This window comes from Spea bombifrons, chromosome 2 (assembly GCF_027358695.1).
Source record: "Spea bombifrons isolate aSpeBom1 chromosome 2, aSpeBom1.2.pri, whole genome shotgun sequence".
In the NCBI taxonomy this organism is placed as follows: Eukaryota; Metazoa; Chordata; class Amphibia; order Anura; family Pelobatidae; genus Spea; species Spea bombifrons.
Window position 1 is genome coordinate 115,462,433 of NC_071088.1, and position 15,215 is coordinate 115,477,647.

General features: G+C 37.5%; 2 protein-coding genes across 2 annotated transcripts; both read right to left on the reverse strand.

The window, feature by feature from the left end:
- Window positions 1–825: 825 nt before the first annotated feature.
- On the reverse strand, window positions 826–6,041 carry LOC128473543 (chymotrypsin-like elastase family member 1). The gene is made up of 8 exons (XM_053455798.1): window positions 5,981–6,041; window positions 5,358–5,446; window positions 4,919–5,019; window positions 3,656–3,781; window positions 3,047–3,183; window positions 2,234–2,379; window positions 1,269–1,418; window positions 826–938 (listed from the first exon to the last, which is right to left on the reverse strand). Exons 1-8 carry the CDS (start codon window positions 6,018–6,020, stop codon window positions 918–920), a joined length of 810 nt encoding a protein of 269 aa, XP_053311773.1. The 5' UTR covers window positions 6,021–6,041; the 3' UTR covers window positions 826–917.
- A 3,803-nt stretch (window positions 6,042–9,844) lies between these two features.
- Window positions 9,845–14,684, reverse strand: LOC128473544 (chymotrypsin-like elastase family member 1). Its single transcript, XM_053455799.1, has 8 exons — window positions 14,607–14,684; window positions 14,196–14,287; window positions 13,490–13,590; window positions 12,629–12,754; window positions 12,072–12,208; window positions 11,188–11,333; window positions 10,140–10,289; window positions 9,845–9,980 (listed from the first exon to the last, which is right to left on the reverse strand). Exons 1-8 carry the CDS (start codon window positions 14,644–14,646, stop codon window positions 9,972–9,974), a joined length of 801 nt encoding a protein of 266 aa, XP_053311774.1. The 5' UTR covers window positions 14,647–14,684; the 3' UTR covers window positions 9,845–9,971.
- Between the last annotated feature and the right edge of the window lie 531 nt (window positions 14,685–15,215).

Below are 15,215 nucleotides of genomic sequence, written 5' to 3' on the forward strand. Positions count from 1 at the left end.
TGAATGACAACTAATATCAAAACCTCTGATCAGCCATTACACTCATAATCTTGTTATCAAGGCACCTGTTAGTGGGTGGGATATATAAGGAAGCAAGAAAACATTTCAAGCAGGAAAAATATGTAAGGATCTGAGTGACAAGGGCCAAATTGTGATTGTTTCTTTTACATCATGTGGATGGCCGGATGCGTCGCTTACCTGGAGAACACGTGGCACTAGGATGCATTCATGGGCGCCACACCTTCCAACCTTCAGGACTTAAAGGATCTGCTGCTAACATCTGCTAATATATATGTGTGTATGTGTGTGTTTTAGTATATATGATAAAGCCTAATCACCACCTATGTAAAGTTATATTATGGAGCATATAAACACAAGGTCAGCTTTGGGAAAAGATAAGAAGGTGATATGAAACCTTGAGTGTGTCATGCAATAAACAGTTACAGTCGTTGGTAGCAGATGTTTTTAGTGCTTGTATAATCTGGTTCCTCCTTAAAACCAGGCAATCCTATCCTAGGTGCCAGTTTCACATGGCACAATCCACATTGAGGGGATGTGGCCAAACACACACTGGGGTTCTTAGCACTATGCATTGCCTAAAATACCCTGGAATTCAGAAGACTTTTTAAGATTCTGCTTAATGCCTATTAAACTGTAACAAATTAAATTGTAACAAAGCATCTTAAGTGTACAAGGTGTTTTTGTCAGCCTTCAAGAACCCCTGTGTTCTGTGGTACTCAAAAGCACATAGCAGATCCAGCTCTAAATGTTTTTAACAGCTGTGAGTGAAACAAAATAAACAAAAATCACAATAAATCCACAGCGTAGCTTCTGAGACAGTATACTTTATTTAAAATGTTTTCACTTTAAGAGTATAGAGTCAGTTTCATCCACACCACAAATGAATTCGGAATGTTTTAGGAGTTGGCGTTGATATTCTGAAAAACAGAATAAAGCATTTGTTAGATGTAGAAGATGATAGCTGAGGAGACTGACATTAAGAAAGCAAATGATATTAGGCCGACATTGAGACACTTTCTGTTAGGCCTATATACATTTTGTACGTCAAAGGTAAAAAATTGGTTGGACTAGAATGAATATTATAGGCAACACATTGAAATAGGGTCTATATCCATGTATTTGCAGTATATGGTGATCTAAATACAATATTCATATTTATTGACCAAACAGAAATGCCACAAGTCAAAACAAAACCAAAAAATTGAAATGAAACAAAATGTAATTGTCATATCAGGAGAACTACTCACATCGTTGATCCAGCTAATGTAACCCGAGACTCTGGTGAACACTGTTGGTTTGAGGTAGGCATTGCAACCAAGAGATGACACAAAACTGGTTACACCATGAACTTCGTAACCTCCATTGACTGGGCAGTTAAGGGGGCCACCAGAATCTCCCTAAAATACAAAAAAACCCACATAATTCCTGGTAATATATATATTTACAAAGGCATATTACTCAATAATGGACATATAATACAAAGTTAAATTAAGTGGGCAAATATGTCACCATTTTACTTATTTGTTTACTATTTATTTGTAATAGTTCAGTGCACCCCTACTGTGTTTGAGGGCTCATTCAATTATGTTGCTTATGTCACAAAATTATTTACATTCACACCAGTGGTATATTCTGGCCTAGGGTGGAAGGTACAGGGGCACCACGGTCCCTCTGCTACGTAACAATTAAACTGTTGCCCTATTGACACTACATAGCCTCCATAGTTTATTTCTGCCCAATACTGCACATCTCATATCACACAACTCAGAAGAAGCATGGTGTGGATGGGGCAGGTGGTGGTGCTACCCTGTGCAAGCCTAGGGCAGCACAGAACATTAATACAACTTTGATTCAGAGTTAAAACCTTTAACTCTGACACATTTTTAACTAAAGCCATCCAACAAAACATAAATTGATGAGATTTAGAACAGGACTACTCAAATGTACATTGTGAAATTGAATTGAATGGCAAAAATAGTTAAACTAAAACTTGAATTTTCAACAAAGAACTCTTGAATCCAATATTTGTCTTTTTTAAGCTATTGTTGTTTTCAGAGGACTTCAATCAAGTGGTGTTTGTTCACTAATCTTTTAGCTTTCAGGCGACATGAAAAAAAGCAACCAATTCACAATTTAACTTTTGTAAGTTACATGAATATACTATCCATCAGTCTCATGATGGTTGAAAGGTCTAGTAATGAAATTTACTTACAAAGCAGCCAGAGTGGATTCCATTTCCGCCTGCGCATACCATGCTGGTCTTCACAGTTCTGCCCCAATAGGAGCTGGTGGAGCAGATATCATGGCTTACTACAGGCAGAGGGGCCTCCTGGAGGACAGCAGATACTGATCCAGTTGCTAAATGAAACAAAAAAATACTTATGTAGAGACATATTATATATGTGACTATGGCTTAAAGGTTAACTTGTACTTAGTCTGCTGTAATGGAACAGCACATATGCTTTCAGCAGGACACATACACAATGTGTGTTAAATGGTGTCAATGTTCTTGTTAATTATAGATTAAGGATTTGCTTAGATTAAAGAAAATCACATGGGTTTTTGAACAAATGTCTTTTGAATGTAACATATTTAATATTTACATGAGATAAAGGTTTAATTTCTTCCACAATATTGCACAGAAGGCTACATTATCTTGTTTAAATAGCTGATTGTCACAATCTAAAATATAGGCTATTATGAAAAAAAGAGCACAATCAAAGAATGTGTAGTTTCTCAGTGTGGTGCAGAAGATGTTCTATTGTAAATGGTCATGTATAAGCATGTTTAATTATTGAGCCCAGGGGTGGATTAAGGTCCTGAGTGGGTCCAGTAGTGTACACAGTACAAGTATAACATGGCATTTTCAGAAAAGAGCACAGAATTTTTAATTAAAATCAAGGTGCCTGCTTGGTGGCAGCTTCTCGTACTACCATTTTTGACCATTATCTTTACTAGATTGATTCCAAGGGAAATTAGGCAATAGGATTGTCCTTTTAAAACATCTTCATAATAAAGAACTTACTGCTGGTATAACCCCATCCTGAGACTGTGCAGGGATGGTCATTAGCAAGGACAACACCTTCTGCAGGGAGCTGAGCCAGTTGCACTGCGTTATTCAGGGAAGCATGAGAAGCCAAACGAAGAACGGCAATATCAAATCTGTAGGCAAAGTATCCAAAAAAGTCAGATCAAGCTTCCAATTGTTCTTAATCCATTATTAAAATGTGCTATATTAATCATTATTCTTCAGGGGTAATTGTGTTCATGAGCTGATTACCCAATTTAATCTGGATAACAAAATACATTTTACTATGGATTTATACTATTTAATATATGCTGTATTTTAGGATTATGATTAATAATAAAATGCATTGTCTATTTATCAGATCTTGGCAAAATTACAGAGAAATTAAGAATAATTTAACAGATGTGCAAGTTTTTCTAGGTAGGCAATGACTGTATAATTTACCGGTAATATACTATTATAAATATTATTGAAATTGTGTTTGCTACTAATACAGATGCTTACTTGTAGCTGCATGCAGTGGTCATTGTGGAGAGCTACAAACATTGATGAATATTTATTTGTTTTCAAAAGGGTTATGAATTATACTGTTAACCAATTCCTTACCCGTTAGCCAGTAGGTTGGTATTCCATCTCTCATGGTAGATAACTTTGTCCACAGCGATAACCTGCTCAGTGCCGTCCGCTTGGTAAATGTTGTGGTCTCCCAGTGATACACGGTAGGTATTAGGACTGGGCAACAGGGGAAACAAAGCATTATTCATGGAATAAAGATATAACACTATACCTTTTATGTTCATAGTCAGCCACGTCAGTAGAATGCAGTATTAAGAAAATGCATCTAGTTATAGTTTCTATTTTGTCCTGTTCTATGTCATCTTTTTAGTTCTTAGTTTGGTAGTCCCTAGAAGTCCCTAGTTGCTGTCGCATGTGTCCATGAGGTCCATGAGGTCCATGAGGTCAATTTTACATAAGCTGTTCAGCCAAACACTACAATTGTTGACGTGGGTAGCAATTCTGCAATGCCTGTTTCTCTGTATACCTTCCACTGAAGCATTGAAATGTCTGTGCCCCATTCACAATGTGTGCCTTTTTAACAGAAGACTAGAAGGTCAAAAGCACAAGTATACTATCAGTATAGTATATAATACCCTGTGCCTCAATGCCCTTCCCTTCTCTGGATCAATTATTGTTCTTGTTTCTAATATGGGGGTCGGTCAGTCTGCCAGTGTCCTGTGCCCTGCTCTGCCTCTGTAGCGCAATTTCCTTCTTACTCTTAGGGATAAATATATTTTTAATTTTGGGGGGAATTCAGTGTCCTGTACAGTGGGGCTGGATATGTGCAAGTGTCAACCTACTCCCAGGGTACTGTTACTACTGATAATGCTGCAGCCATATCACCTTCCTTACTCTGAGGAGTCAATTAATCCAATTTTTGGAGAAATTGAGTCCCATGGTGCGCTGTTGGATGTGTATGTATCCAGTGGTGCAGTTTTGCTGGTGGTACAAAACCGAGTGTGGATCTCTTCCTTAACCTTGAGATTGTGCTGCTGTGGGTTAAAGGTGAGTCCAGAAGTCCTCCCCCCTTTGGGAGTGCCCAGCAAGTGTTGCCCCCGAATTTTATTTGAGCCGAACAGACAGTAAATTCTTTGCCCGAAAACAAATATGGCCAATGCGAACATTTTGTCTGAATCATTTTTGCTTGCTGTGCACAAGTCTATTGAATATGATATATGCTTTTTGTACTATTATGAGAATGATAAAAGGATTGTTATGCATCTCTGCACAATTTCCATAGTATCATTTCATATTGTATTATCCGTGGGAATAATAGGATCACAACCTAATAGAAGTGAATGCTAATGTTACCTGTCCACACAGTGGGCAGCTGTCAAAACCCAGTTAGTACGGATCAGTGAACCTCCGCAGGTGTGGTACCAATAGCCTCCAGAAAGGTACTGAAGAGAAACCTGGAAAATAATAGCAAACAGATGAGCAGTGATTTAACTACCATCTTAATCGATTTGACAGTATGGTCACTTTTTCTACCTACTTCTATATTGATTACTATACTAAATGAATCGAATGCGTTTTTCCTTTACCAGAATCACTTGTTCCGGTAAAGTTCTTTCCCCATGGTAAATTGATATGATGGTTTATAAGAGATTGGTTCTATCTGTACTATCTAAAGAGACCAGGTTGCTTTTCCAGATGACTACTCTTATTCACTTTTGGCACTGTAATGACTTTAGCTGATAAATAACATTCAGTTCAGAACTTGCTTTTACTTAGTAAGCTCATCACCTACCTGCCATGGCCAGGCATTTTTTGTTGCATCTGTTCCTCCGACCACACGTCCATTTTCCTCTAAGAACTTTAATTGTTCATCACAATGTCCTATAGACAAAAAAAATAAGGTATGTAAACCAACACTTTACCTGTACTTTTCAGAGGACCTGACAATACAACTTTATTTCTTCTCCAACTATGGCACAGTGCTATGTGTTATGATATTATGGGTGACATTGAAATGATCATTGCTGCTTGAAAGAAGATTTTCTAACAGACAATCAGGACAAGTAACATTAGGAAGTGATAACATGTAAGTCTTACATAGCATGACAATAACAAGGATACAACCAGGTTCAGCAGGGTAAAGAGGAATGAAGGTTTTGTGAACCCACATAATCCCTGCTTAATACAAATAATAACCCAAAAAATATTTTTAAGTTTTCAATAATTGCTTAATCTGCACATACTGTATGCTAGTATTTTTATACAGGTTGCCTTCACTGAATATTTTGAGAAATATTAAGGGATGTCTACTCTTACACATGTTACATTTGTTGGATTTTTTATAGTATTCTAGAAATTCCACGTGGGGTCTTTTTAGATCTCGTATCTACATATTCTGTGATATAAACAACTTACCGTAAAGGACCAAAACAGCAAGGAGAAGGAGCCTGAACATAGTGAAGCACCTGAAGGCAAAATGTTTTGAAATTGTTTGTACCTCTTTTATACCTCATATGTTGATGGAAAATGATCCCGTCACCTTTAGCACTCAGTGGGAATATTTCCAGGTGTTGCTGATGCTTCGCATGCTAAATGTGTATTTTCTTTTTTAAGAAAAATATCTCTAACTACGAGGACAGACCATGAAGTAGTGAAGTCATAAACTCGAAATAATGTTAAAAATAAAACAAACAAGCCACGTAAAGAGATAATAATCAATATTCAGCAACATAATCTGTTGTGCTTGTTTAATTAAACTGTGTGTGTAATCAAGACGTTTATACGTCACTGGTAGCTGATGAAATGGAAGTTGACTCTTCTACCATATATATGATATGATTTATTTTTTAATTTTAGTGACTTATTACTAGAGGCACAGGTCCTTGTTCCCAAGATCTTTACTAATAATAGGGTAAGGTTGATTGATCCACTTGAAGAACTACACGTATTGATATATTGAACCCCCTGTATTGATCTTATTAACAAAATCCTCTCTTACATTCAATAACAATCAATCACAACTATTGTGCTTTGTCTTCATCTACTCTGAGGAGCTTCAGGGATGCTATTTTTTTTTATAAGAAGTAAGCTAAAATATACAACTAGGTTAGAGCAAAATTCCTGTTACCCACAAAATGCATTTACTTGTGCATATATATATATACAAACTGAGAAACTGCATTTCTCTTCTCTTTCAGTTTCCTATTTCTCCTCTTGTTTTCCATGGTTTACCCTGTTATCCCCCATTCTTTTCTTTTCTCACATGTCTACTTTTCTCTTTTAGCTTGATCTGCTTTCCTCTTTTATTTTATTTCTCTCTATTTTGTCTCATTGCCTCTTTCTCTAAGCCTAATTTCACACTCTCTTTCTCTTTTTCTCTCCTTTTATTTCATTTTTACCTATCCATGGTATGTACACATTTTACATTTAAATCTGTGGTAGTCTAACCTGACATAAACTGACATAAACTGAAATTTTGGGCTTAAACACAAAGGGTGCGTTTTCTTTGTTCAGCCTGAATACCGAACATACGAACATGGTGGCGGCAAAACGTATACGAAGACGAAGATACACAACACAACACGAAGAATCTTTACTAATCTTCCTGGTCCCTTCCCCATCTAGCCTACCTTATCTACGCAGCATCACAGGGGTTAACAGAAGCAGAAATCCGTAGGTTCGCCGTCAGGAGTTTAAGGGCCGTGCGAACGACTCTATTGGTCGCCTGCAGGAGCCCCATAGAGTCGTTCACACAGCCCTTTAACTCCTGATGGCGCAAATTGGCCTGGGGAGATGGTCTCCCTGCTCCAAGAGTTAAAGATCCGTACAAGCGACTCTATTGGTCGTTCGTACGGACCTTTAACTCTATGAACAGGGAGACCAGTGGTCTCTCCCGGCCAAGTTGCAGCACCAGGATTCTAAAAGTCTGGACAAGCGACTCTATTGGTCGCCAACAGTGGGCTCGTCTGCCATCAACCAATGAAGTACAGGTGTCGTACAGACATTTAAAATCCTGGCACCAAAGCTGCTGCGTAGTGCGTACCGCGTTAACCCTGTACTAACCCCTTATACAAAAATGACAAAAAGCGAAGAAGATAAAAAAATGAACAAGAAGAATGTACACGAATATCCGCCCGAACCAAACACAGGAATGGGTGAATATTCGTGGAATACAAAGATTTCCCCCCCCACGATGACGAACATGAAGATGAACACGAAAACGAACACGAAGAGTTGGCTGGCTCCAGGTCTAGTTCTTAACTCCTTGACGACAATTGACATGCTGGGTATGTCATGGAAAAACATTGCGTTATCAAGGGGTTAAGAACTTTCACTTTCATCACTCAAACATCAGCAGTAGGAGCCCTGTGTGGCCCCTCCCCCAGACTTCAACATCTGCCATATATTGTATGGTGATGGAAACAAATGGAGAGGCTACAATCCCATATAGTTTCTAATAATAAATCCAAGCATAGCTGGGTGCTGCAGCGCCAAAAGGACCCGGTCCAGGTGCGACACAAAAACAAATAGTTGCGCCAGCCGACACCAGCATCACACAAGGATATCCATGAATGTATAAAATCAATTTATTAAACGTCCATGGACAATAAAATCAGAAGGGACAACAGAAGGAAAACACGAACAAAAGGGCTAAACCGCTTGACGCATTTCGCACAAACTGTACTTAGTCATATGGTCAAATGGTACACTGTGTTGAATATATAGGGTACATACAATTTAAAACAGTTAACAAAGGGTGTCTAGTTTGAAAAAAAAACCACAAAAAATTACTATCACAAACTTTGACAATGGCTGGTGGTAGAATCGGTGCCTGGAAAGGGTTAAAATACCAGTGTTTGAAATACCCAGAGGTGTCTAGTTTTCAAACATACATGGTTTAATGGGGTAAATTAAATTGGCTGGCTTCAAAGATGTCCCAAATAGGAACAGACAGCTCACAGACAGATTGACTGATTGTGTTTTTGTTAAAACAATCACATCTCGTCTTGTAGTACCCTGAATTTGGCAATATTAAATTAAACTGAATTCAGATCAATTCCCATACTGAAGAACCTTCGGACTAGATTTTCCCATTTCGCTGTTCCCCATTTACACACGACCCATGACCACTTCATCAGAAAACAGTGTACTTTTGAGCTTGCTAGTGGAGTAAAAGTGAGGTCAACTTGTGTTCTGGCATAGAGCTCTGTTACAATTTTCTCCTGTTCTTTCTGGTAACTGGGTAAAAATGCTATGCTATGATGTCATATCTTGGTACTCTGCATACTCTGGAAGGATACAGTATAAGGGCACCAGTAAAGATAAAGACTTCATATACCATTTCGGTTCACACAGTTAGGGGAAATCCTACGATAGTCCAAAATGCCCATACAGGCCAGAAAACGTCTTAAGTAGCCCACAGACTCAGACACATACTTGAAAACTTCTCAGGACTGGCTACCTGGAGTCCCCCTTTTATGGGAGCATTGCTTCTTTCAATGGGAGGGGCTAGGTGTTCTTATGGGTGGGGCTAGCTCCAGTTAGACTTTAAGGAGTTGGGCACTAGGCAGCAAGTGGGTGAAACCTGGGTAAAGAGTTGGTATGACCAAACACCATTTCATTTTCTGCAGACTAAAGAAACTGACCTGAAACCGAGGGGGTTCAGCATTTCACTTGTATGCTCCATGTCAAACCCATTAAGTTCCAGAACCTAAGCAGTCACCTTGCTTATAAAGTAATACAGCTCTAATAAAAAGTATTAATCATGCAAACCATGAGAACAGGAACTTTAGCTCTCTGGTATTAATGTACATAAGAATCAATGAGACAACCTCTTGTTTTTTACTGGTCACTTCTACCTATCAGTCATTGATAGATACCCTCCTCCTTCATCAAAGAGAGCCAAAAAGGCTTGCAATGGCGGGGTGGCTACACGTGGCGACGAATGGACAATTCATGATGAACTTTGAGAAGTTTTGCAGTTCGTTTTGTCAGTTTCATTGGAGATGGCCCACATTTTCATTTTCAAAGGTCGTACGAAGACAAATGCAGAAGTCTACTCTCCAGTTGGTGGATTGTCGATAAATAAGTATATTATATTGCTTATTGTAAACGCAATGACATAGATTTGTTAGCAAGCTAAACTGTGAAATGTAGGAATTTGCAGAGTGACAGACTCAATTTAAGTTCTAGGATCCAATTTACATACTGATATAGCTGCATTCCTATACATTAGAACAAAACAGAAACTTTCAATAAATGCTTCCATTCCAAAATTAGTTCTTTGTGAAATGTATCTTTATTAGAATTAGGTTTATGAAAACAGAATTCCAATTGTTAGATCATTACTGAAACACGTTAGATGTCTTCAGATGTGCTCAGCGGTAGTTTCTTGGATTAGCCGTGTTTAGACATTCTGAAAGTGAAACAAAATGTCAGAATTAAATAATTATTTCATGTATCTCAGTTGATTTATAGTAAATATCACTATATTTGTATAACACGCAGAAATGTATGCCTTTTCTAGATTGATCAGTATGGGACTATGATTATATTAATGTTGTTTCTAACTTACAGCATTGATCCAAGAGATGTAGGCAGAAACTCTGGTGAAGACAGATGGTTTGAGGTAGGTGTTGCATCCAAGGGAAGAACCAAAACTAGTGATTCCATGCACCTGGTAAACACCGTTGACAGCGCAGTTAAGGGGTCCACCAGAATCTCCCTGTAATAAGAAATTACGTAGGAAATTTGAGTTACTACAGAAAATGAATAATATAAATAAAAATAAATAATATGTCATAATCCCAGTGTCATTGTTTTGATGATTAGTGGTACCATGTATTTTTTGGAGTACCAGGGAAATAGTGATATTGCCTCTTTATGCTGTATTTTGGGTGGTGTATAACAGTTCATTTAAACTTTCATTTTAGTAGCCTGCAGTTTTGTGGAAACACAGGTTTAATACTTGAATAACTCCCATCTTGAAATATGTAGAGAAGTAAATGAAATCTTGGGCATAAAATATATAATATATGAGAATCTGTTTGAAATGACATAACTACAATTGTAAGCAATATCTTGTTAATGTGTCTGATATTATTATTTCTTAATGATAAGAAATAGTGGCATCCGATTTAAAAACCAGTCCATTTGTATGGACTACGTTTTAGCCATATGTCACCCATTGCCACCAGCAAGGCCTTTATTTAATATTTTTAATAGAAGTTGTAAATAGCCTCTGACTACGATGTAAACCTATCACTGGGAGTACAAATTTAAAATCAGTATGTATTGCAGATGCATCCTTATAACATGTAATTTGCTGTCACCTACATACCTGGGAACCCGCTGCCCCAGGTCTCCAGGCCAGTTTATTCTAGCTCTGGGCAGAGAATCAATTGACCAAGCCCACCCCTGCCCATTTCCTGCCTACTCCCTGCCCACTTCCTTCCCACCTAATGCCAATCGCACCCCCTCCACAGAGCCACTCCTCAAGAAGAGAAAGAGGGAGCTCTTGGTAGCCTACCGTGTGAATTCCCCAGGTATGATCACTATCCTAATATGTACATGTTCACACAATTCCAGATATTAGCACAAAAGTATAAGATAAAATATTTTACATTGCATGAAGCACGGACTCCATCACCACCAGCGCAGACCATGGTGGACTTGACTGTGCTTCCCCAGTAGGAGCTGCTGGAGCAGGTAGAATGAGCTACGACGGGCAGAGGGGCCTGCTGCAGGATGGAGGGGAGGGACCCATTGGCTGTCAGTGGAAAAAAAATGTCAGTATTGTACTTGGTACTACCTATGGGTCTATACAGTAAGAAATTGAGTGGTCAGTGAAGTTAACTCGACTGTTTACACTTAACTTCGGTTGCATGCAGGCACTTTCACAGCAACTCATATTTTCAGTAATAGGAATACACACATCTATGAGTATATGCAACTTTAACTTGTGTGAGTTGCAGGCAAGAGCATACAACTTGCATGTCCTCCTCTGCAGCTCACATAACAAATCACAATGAACGATAAAATAATAATTTAATGAAAAAATGAAGTCCCCTAGACCACTCGGTATACCATAGTAGCAAGTCAAAGGAAGATGCATACTTTCTCCACACTACCAATGGCCATTTTAGAATCTGCTGCCATTGGGCATGAATTAGATTACTTTTTCAATAAATTGATGGTGCCTGATGGGCAAATTTGCAAAACGTACAAGCTTTGCAAATCGTACAAGTTTGCTGCTACAAACCCACATATTCTGCCAACTCGCATGCACCCATTGTTCAGTGAATAGACTAATTTGGATTAAGTGAGATTATTATGACATACATTTGGGTGTGCTATGTACTGATAAACAAAAGGTATTGTATGTTTTTATTAGTGTCTGTTAAAAGTCATTGCATTACCTATATATCGGTTGAAAACTACTGTTTATTGACCTACATTTTGTTTTATGATGTTCTTTATGAAATTCATTCTGTCGTAAATAACTTACTGCTAGTTCTGCCCCATCCAGTAACAATGCAGTTGTAATTGTTGGCCAGGACGGCTCCATCACTTGGCAGTGCAGCCACTTTCACATAGCTGTTCAGGACAGCACTGGAGGCCAAGTACAGGATGGCAATATCATAACTGTTTAGAGAGAAGAATTTAGAAAAGTGCAGGAAGTTTGCATATCATTATTTACATACATAATAGTAAGGCAACACCTTGTCAATATGTGGGATGATCACTTATTTTGAGTGTTATCGTATTGTTTTGTTGTCATATTTAATAAATACACTGAGGTATATATAATAGAGAGTTCCCAGATATGTTGATTCTACATTTATCCTAATCTGGTAAATAATATTTAAATGCACCAATGATTAGAGTGCATGCTCAATTTCCCATCATAACTTAATTCATATATGTTGGCATGACCAACTAATAAATATTATGTTTCAGTTTTATTTGAATTTGCTTTGGTCACTCTGTTAAAGTACCGGTAAACTTCTATTTGGAAGAAGGGTAATGCCATTTTCTCACATCTTGTGTATTGTAGTATCTTACCCATTCGCCACATTATTGGAGTTCCAGCTGGCGTGTTTTACAATCCTTGACACAGAGATAAATTGCTCAGTACCATCATTCTGGCTCAGGTTGTGTTCTCCCAAAACCACACGGAAGGTCATGACTCTGTTACAAAGATGGAGGTACAAAAAGTATGTCATGTTGATTACTTTTTTGGCATGATTTGGCATTATTTAAAAAATAATATACAATAATACAATAACTATAATTCACTACAAGTTGCTTTTGTATGTTGCGTGCACAAGGACAGAACTGACAAAAGATAATTTTTCGCCTTTTACTGGCTTTTACTGTTACATAGTTACAGAACATAGTACAAAAGGTTGAAAAAAAAACTAAATCCCTTCTACCTAATCTTCCTACTCTTGATCCAAAAGAAGGCAAAAAAAAAAAACCCTAAATCAGGGGGAAAAATTCCTTCCTGACTCCAAAAGGCAATCAGATTTCTCCTTGGATCAAGAAGCTCTAACATATTAATTCTACTTATAGCCCTTATGCATATATATATTAATATATATATTAATATTGTTAAAATTGTTCTTAATTGTGGTCACCCTTTTTGTTATTGCATCTATTGACATTTGACATGTATTGGCATTTCTTTGCATTTGTCATAAGTACCCAATGAATAAGTGTATTTGTTTTTTTTATATAATTGCCTGATATTAGGCATATGCCCATTGAACTGTCAAAAACTGGTCAGCTATAGCCACATGGAAATAGTGGAGACAGCCACCTGGCAGATAAGTAGGGCAGAATTGTTTTGTGTGTATGTCTGTGTGAATAAGGGCCCGAGAGGGATAAAATTGTTCATTCTGGAATACTTTCAGAAGCTGTTACCTGTCTACGCAGTGAGCTGCGGTTAGGACACGGTTAGATCGGATCAAAGTACCACCACAAGTGTGATACCAGCTGCTTCCAGACTGATACTGGAGAGTTACCTGGGCAGGAAAAATGACTGTTAAAAGCAACACATACAAAATAATTTAGGCTTACATATTTATATAAAAGGGAATGGTTCCAATTGTCTGATTCACATAAGCTAAATATTTATTTCCAAAGCAAACTTTGTAAGAAAAGTGGTTATGATACTGTTGCCTGTGAGGTAATGAATAGGATCACTCATCCCCTCCATTGCTTCACCTCTGTATTTCCGCACATCTTCTCTTCCCCTACAACCATATCAGATTCCCCACTTGCCTTTGACAGGTATGGTTCTCCTTACAACAAAAATGTTGAACAAAAATATGTTACAGATATGGAATCATATTACAACTCCAGCTTCCATATCTGTAAGCATTTCAAATAAACTTTCGCTTTGGTTTTATTCATGTAGTGGAGACGTGTACAAGAACAAAGAGGACCCTTTACCACTAGGTAGACACATTCATAGAGGCTCTAAAAGAGCTTTCCTGTCTCCTTTTAATTCTAAAGAGAGTGACATCTGGGCTTATGACGACTTGTGACTTTCCTAATGCAATGTGTGATTTTGTGTTGTAATACTACTGATTTCTCTTTATTGGGTTTTAATAAGATCAGAGCTTACCTGCCATGGCCATGCATTCTTGGCAGCATTGGTTCCTCCAACTACACGAGTATTGCTATCCTCCAAATACTGGATATCATCAGAACATTGTCCTGAAGGATTGAATTGAAAAAAATAATAAAATAAAAAAATGAATAAAAAAAAATATATACTGGTATATATAATTATTTCTCAACAAGCTTAATTTCCTCTAAATTGACTACATTAGTAAGTTCCGTGATCAATGTAGAGTGGAAGAGTGAAGAAGTCTTTCAAGGCAGTATTCAGAAAGGGCAGTGTTGTTATAAGGGCAAAATGTAAGATCTTAAAACTTGAAGTTATGATGAAGGAAAATGTCCGCAGAGAGATGTAGTGTGTTGGTGAAAATCGGGTGTATATATCTTCCAACAGCTACTAGAAAATATGTCTTACCACAAAGGACGAGAGCAGCTAGTACGAGGAGCCTCAACATCTTCAGGCAGGTGCTGGTAAAAGTTCTGGCGACTGCATTTCTTTATATATATTAGATGAAGGACCAATATCTTGCACATATCATATCATATCAGTAGTGAGAATAATTGCAGGTGTTAGAATCTTAACAGGTGGCAAAGTTTGTCATACAAACATTTTCTGTAAAACAACATTAATTATATTTTCTTCAAGGACGTACAGCATATTGAAATATAATGTAGCTATTTAAAGAATATTTAAGAGATGGTGAGCTATTGTCTTATCAATATGTATCTTTCTTTTCCTTCCAGTTTCTTTGCTAATACCCAACAGTATTGTTAAAAATACACTCTGTGTTATCTTATTCTGAGCAAAATATATAGACCATTAACCTTTTGGGGCGAGGCTGAGAATCAGTAATATTACCTATACAGATTTTTAAAAAGTATGTATTACGTGTAAAGAACTCCTACCAAGTTTGTTTTATCGTTTGTTTAAAAAAATAATTTTGGCAAAATATATTTTCAGGTAGCTACATATTAGCCATTTATACGCTCACATACATGTCTAACACATTCATTCTAAGACCAT